The 6371-nt window shown below is 37.5% G+C and overlaps 1 protein-coding gene across 1 annotated transcript; it reads left to right on the top strand.

The window, feature by feature from the left end:
* The first annotated feature begins 3721 nt into the window (after positions 1-3721).
* Positions 3722-6098, top strand: LOC121052732 (leucine-rich repeat receptor-like serine/threonine-protein kinase SKM1). Its single transcript, XM_040518436.1, has 3 exons — positions 3722-4032; positions 4072-4080; positions 5134-6098. Exons 1-3 carry the CDS (start codon positions 3744-3746, stop codon positions 6096-6098), a joined length of 1263 nt encoding a protein of 420 aa, XP_040374370.1. The 5' UTR covers positions 3722-3743.
* The last annotated feature ends 273 nt before the right edge of the window (positions 6099-6371 follow it).

Raw genomic sequence — 6371 nt, 5'->3', positions numbered from 1 at the left:
GGAACTCGTCGGGTATGAACTTTTATTGCAGGATCCAAGTCGTTCAATACCTTCATCAAGATTACTCACCCAAAAATCAAACAAAATACCAAATTTAGGAACTGTAGTTTGACCACTAAAGAAAAACCAAACAATGAATAAAGTTATATGTAGTTAGTATTTTGGACCAAGTTACGCATAATCCATAAGCAACAAAGATTTTGCTAGAACGTGCTACGACACACATGATTTCCTCAAATTCCAAAGATTTCAGCTCTACAAATTCTGAGCGGATTCGGAATGCAAATTCCTAGAAGAGAGAGTCCATGTCCTGAATTTACTAAACTAGCCTGGAAATATCTTTATTAAATAACAGTAGATTTCACTTGCAAATGAATAGAACAAATTCATTCATTTCCAGATCAATCGAATTCACGTGGTTCCCAACAGAACATTTTAGCAATTCGAAAGCATTTGCCTGGAAGATGTGCACCGGTACTTACCTTTGACAACGAGTCATCTTTCACAACCTCTGACTGAAATTCAAAATCACATGAGATGCTAGAATGAGAATATTTACAGAGAGAATCACTTCTGCAAAATGCAACCAAAGAACAAAGAAGAAATCATTACAAAGGAAAAGCTCAGAGATCCCCTGCATATATAACTAAAACAAGAAAGAGTAACTACAAAGAACAAGAATGCAGCCTTACTGGCTCAACTTAGTTTGCACAATCGTTGAGTCACACATCATCTTGCGATCATGGGGTTTGGCTTTAACCACATAAAGCAAATCCTCCAAATGCAGAAACAGCTTGGCTTCTGGTACTAGAAGACCAGAAGCTATACGCAGGTACAGACAAGCTTTCGCAAACCCTGCAAATCCACTTCAAAGGTAAAACATCTGGCTCTTTTGCATATAAAAATTTAGAAACTTCAAGATGCTTTGTGTCTGACTATCTTAGTATAAATTGGAGACACCCTTCATGGAATGCAGAACTAGAAAAAGGAATGTACACTTGTGAGGCCACATAAAGACAAGCAATCTCATGAATGCTTTATTAGAAAGTTTAGGCATTATGTCTAATTGATTGATACTGCATTGCAGAGGAGGGAAAAGAAGAGGCCAACGATACTGCTAATCAAATGTTAAGGTTAATCTTGTTATTTTAGGAACCAAGCACAAAATGTTTTCCAGCTTTACTGCTACTTCCATCAATAACAGTATGTTTTAGGCATCATCAAAATCATACTTCCTTAACAAATGACCCAAGACTGAAATAACTATCAGAAATACAATTGAGGACTAAGGATGAAGATTGAGTCCACATTTCTATCTATAGAAAGAATTCAAATGCTTCATGAACTTTTAGCACAACATATTTTACATTTGCTGGGAAGTTGCTCTCAGTTCAATAGTGCTAACAATTTCTTTGTTTGAAGCAATTTTATCTTAATAGTAGAGCAGCATTTCTCTTGAAAATGGTAAACAAGAAATGAAAAGTAAAGAGAAGATGGTACCAGAGCCATTTCCAAAAGCAACAGGATCATCGTTTCTTTCGATTTCGGCTTGACAGATAAATACAAAATAATGATCACAATGCACATAATGCAAACTAAACTTTACAAAAATTTGGTGATATTCTTACGTTGGTATTAACGGATCTGGATTTGCAGTCAGAAAATCAGCAATCCTGCAAAATATTCATATTCAATCTACTAGAAGATGACTAACATTATATAAAGAGAATCACCTCCATTTTTCTTACATGGCTAGAACAAACAAATTTGAAAGATATTCAATTCCAGTTCCTTTTACTCTAAAACTAGGTGCCTTCAAAAGGTAATTGAAAAACTAACATACTCTTTGCAGCATCGGGAAGCAGGTTGGAGGCATTCAACAGATTAATGAGCTTGTTGATTTTCCACAGAAGCTAAAAGGCGAAATCAAGAAAATTTCCAGTGAGATTATTATTGCATAATATTTCAAAATATCTTGTTTCCAATCTGAACATAGGTTTGTTTACTATTACTACTATTAATTTATGCAGCAGAAGAAAGCTACCACCTTAGCAATAGCAGGAATCTGGTTATAGATCTAAGAAGGAAGATTAAGAGGTATAAAAGTACACTTTTGGCAAGTAGCCTACATAGGCTTTTCCTCATTCATTTCAGTCCCTGATTGGGAACCTATAATTTGATAGTCCACTATGGAAAAAAAAAGGTGGCTTCCAGTAAATAATCATAGATCAAATTGAACACAAAGTCCATTCTGATGTATTGGTCAACAAAATATATCCATATTATTATTTGACCGGGTTAAACACAAAATATATCCATATTATTTATGGTGCAAAACAAAGTTAACTTCAGCTCTATAGCAGACCAAAATTTTCCAACAAGACAAACTGAAGAGAATCATTCACCGGATGAACCTCTAAGATTACTATGGAAGAGGGTCTGAAGCTTTCAAGTTTATTAGTCCATAAAAAGTAATTAGGACTAATCTCCTACGCTCTTTGGTTAAACTCTCAACTCCATCCTTAACTTTAAACTAACTGCTAAGCCAACATACGGTCTTAGCTATAAGAGCATCTCCAACAGAATACTTATTTCAAAAAAAATTTGAAATTTAACTAGTTTTAGGCTAAGTTTGATCTCCAGCAGACTAGCTAAACAAAAGCTAAATTTAGCTTTAGCTAAAAGACCTAGCTATATTTAGCTAGAGAGGAGACAGAATTTAACTAAAAGTTAAATTTAACTTGAGTTTTAGGTATTTGCTGGAGCATAACACAATATTCAACTAGCTATATTTCAATTTTAGCTACTTTTAGCTATCAGATAGCTATCACTATTGGAGATGCTCTAAGAACACTTGCTCAGTAATGGTCTTACAGTTCACAGAGATGGAAGTCCTACCTTTTCAGTTTGACATAATTAAGCTAATGAAATCAAATTCTACATAGTGTTGTTGCATACTAAATGTCGGTGAATTACTAGTATCATCTATATCTTGAAACGAGAAATCATAAGTAGGAGATCTGACAGTAACAAATCAAAACCATGAAGCAATTTAATTAGTTTCAATCCATAAACAAATTGGTTTTTACAATAGAACAATAAAAGTGAAGAATATTGGGGAAGAAGTCGGGTTGCTAAAAGTCCTTGTAACTTTGTCGAAAACATATAAACATTGCTTCCCTAATCAAGATCAGGGCCCATTAACACTAGCATAATGGAAAAGCAACTACTCTTTTCCTTCGCATGGGATCTCCAGATTCATAACTCCATCTCACACGGGTGAGGATTCCGATCCAACCAAAGGGTCAGCCGGTTACATAATTCAACGGTCATGATCACTTTATATCTCTATCTAACCCCTCTGATGCTATTTTAACGGATCTCGTGCGCGCCACGTGACCAACAGTGCTCTCGCCGCACGCTGCACGATAGAATTTTCGGAAAAAAAAAAAGGTACAACTATGTGTATGACTAATTTTGTACAATCATGTTCCACTTTGCTACTAGAGAATACTCCCAGAAACGACCTAGGAGGACAGCGCAGAAGGGAGACTCTTCAAAGTCTTTACTCATTGGATTTCTATCTAACCCACACTTGTAAATTGGGTTGATGTTGCATGACTTGGAATATTCTGGACAAATAAACCTAACCACGCAGTTCAACCTTAGAGTTGCTATAAATTCAACTTGTGCTCAGCATCCTATGCATCTGCAACGTACACGAAGTTAAAGGCCAGAAAATAATGGATATCTATGTTTACTTTAACCCGATCTCTCGCCTCATTCTTCACTTCTTGCTCTTGTTATTTTTGGCATCTTCGTGCCTAAACAATAGCAGTGTCGTGGTGGAATCATGCATGGAGGAAGAGAGGCGAGCACTTCTCAGCTTTAAACAAGACCTCAGTGATCCTTCTGGTAAGCTTTCTTCTTGGGCTGGTCACGAATGCTGCCAATGGACAGGGATTTCATGCAACAACCGCACTGGTCATGTTGCAACGGTTGACCTCCGTAATACATATCCATACACCACTGATGATGATCAGTGGAACATGGCGGAGTATGAAGAATCTTGTTTGGGGGGTAAGTTAATTAATCCTTCTTTGCTTGGCTTGAAACATTTGAGTTACTTAGACTTGAGCTCGAATGATTTTCAAGGGATTCACATTCCCAAGTTTATTGGGGAGCTTACAAGTCTGAGATATCTCAATATTTCAAGAATCCTGTTCCAGTTGAATTCAGTTGTGGGAGAGATTCCTTCTTCTCTTGGTAACCTCTCAAACTTGAACTATCTTGACCTCGGTTCTAGTTTTTCTTTTTCTTCCAAAAACTTGAATTGGCTTTCTCATCTCTCTTCCCTAAAATACCTCAATCTTGGAGGTGTGAACCTTAGCAGCACAGGAGTTAGTTGGCTACATGAGGTTAACATGCTTCCTTCACTCTTAGAGTTGCATTTGTCTAGTTGCGAAATTGGTGGAAACCAGCTTCCACTCTCCATGCCTACAATTAACTTCACATCACTTTTGGTCCTTGATATGTCAGGGAATAGTATTAATTTTTCATATCCTAATTGGATGTTTAATCTTACTAGCCTTACAAAAGTTGATCTGAGTGGGAATTCTTTCAGTGGCCCCTTTCTTGATGAATTTGTAAGACTCAAATCTCTAGAACACCTTGACTTACAGAATGTAGGACTCAAAGGTCAACTTGCCAAATTTAGTGGAAATTTGTGCAGGCTCAAGTCATTAAGTCTTGCATCGAATCAAATTGATGGGGGGATTGAAGAGTTTTTGAGTGGTTTCTCAAATTGTTCATTTAATAGAATGGAGTCACTAGATTTGGATGGCTGTGGGCTGGTAGGCAAATTGCCTAGTTCGTTGGGAATGCTGAGAAGCCTGCAGCATCTCTATCTCAGCTACAACTCTTTTTGGGGATCCATTCCAGAATTTATTATCAGCAATTTATCATCATCCCTGAATACACTTGATCTCAGGAATAATATTTTCAACTGTTCGATTCCTCAAAGTTTGGGAAAACTTTCTCAGCTAGTGAGCCTTTATCTATCTTATAATTCATGGGAAGGCAATTTAACCGAAGCCCATTTCATAAATCTCACAAAATTAGAGTCTTTTGCAGTTAGCACAGCCCAACCTGTGCCCATCATTTTCAATTTGATTGATTATGAATGGATTCCTCCTTTCAAGCTCCACCACATTGAAATGCACAACTGCCGAGTAGGCCCCGGCTTCCCTGTATGGCTTCAATCTCAAACTGAGCTCGTGTGGGTCTCACTTAAGAATGCTGGAATCTCGGGTCCAATACCAGAGGAATGGCTCTTTAAGATATCTCCCCAAATCTACTGGTTGGATTTATCTTCCAATCAAATAAGCGGAAAGCTTCCGTTCCGATTCAACTCTTTTCCGAATCTGGATTCCATAGTTTTGAGCCATAATCAATTTGATGGCACTATTCCATCATCTATTTGTAGCATTCAATCTCTACAGATCCTTGCTCTGAATAACAATCAGTTATCCGGAGAATTCCCTAAAGAATGGAGTTTGTGGAGCATACAATTTGTGGATGTCTCAAACAACAATATGTCTGGTAATATTTCAAGCTCAATGGGCATTCCAAGTTCTCTTAGAATACTAAAGACAGACAACAATCAATTTAGCGGAGAAATTCCTTCTGCCTTGCAAAATTGCTCACGTTTGCAGAGACTTTATCTTGGAGGCAACAGATTTACTGGAAGCATACCTTCTTCGATAGGATCAAAAGTATCCACATTCACAGTGCTGCAATTGCAATCAAACTCTTTAAGTGGACATATTCCTCATCATTTGTGCAGTCTTCCTTTCCTTCAGATCCTAGACCTTAGTCACAATAGATTTTCAGGGACTATTCCCAACTGTTTGAATAAATTGACTTCTTTAATCTCTAGTAGTTATGGGGGCTGGAATTACTTTGGTGATTTTGAGGTAATAACTGTGACTGTAAAAGGAAGAGCAAGTGAATACTTCTTACGCAACGAGGTGCTTCTAACCATTATTGATTTTTCGCATAATGATTTAGAAGGTGAAATTCCCGAAGAAATCAATTAAGTGGAAATATCCCCTCAAAAATTGGAAACTTGCACTTGCTTGAAACACTTGACCTCTCCCAGAACCAGCTTTCAGGACAGATTCCACAAAGTCTCGCTTCTCTGGCCTTCTTATCTCACTTGAACTTGTCTTGCAACAACTTGACCGAAAGAATTCCTTCGGGCAACCAACTTCAGACGCTCGATGATTCATCTATTTATGAGGGCAATCCTTCACTCTGTGGATTTCCTCTTTCAAATTGCACAGAAGATGGAGGCAACATGCATGAGCCTC

Source organism: Rosa chinensis, chromosome 1 (genome assembly GCF_002994745.2).
Source record: "Rosa chinensis cultivar Old Blush chromosome 1, RchiOBHm-V2, whole genome shotgun sequence".
Classification (NCBI taxonomy): Eukaryota; Viridiplantae; Streptophyta; class Magnoliopsida; order Rosales; family Rosaceae; genus Rosa; species Rosa chinensis.
Note: the sequence above shows the minus strand (reverse complement) of the source record. Positions and strands in the feature narration are given on the sequence as shown.

Excerpts from the sequence above, each read along its gene's own strand:
- LOC121052732 (XM_040518436.1), top strand. The coding sequence starts at position 3,744 with ATGGATATCTATGTTTACTTTAACCCGATCTCTCGCCTCATTCTTCAC.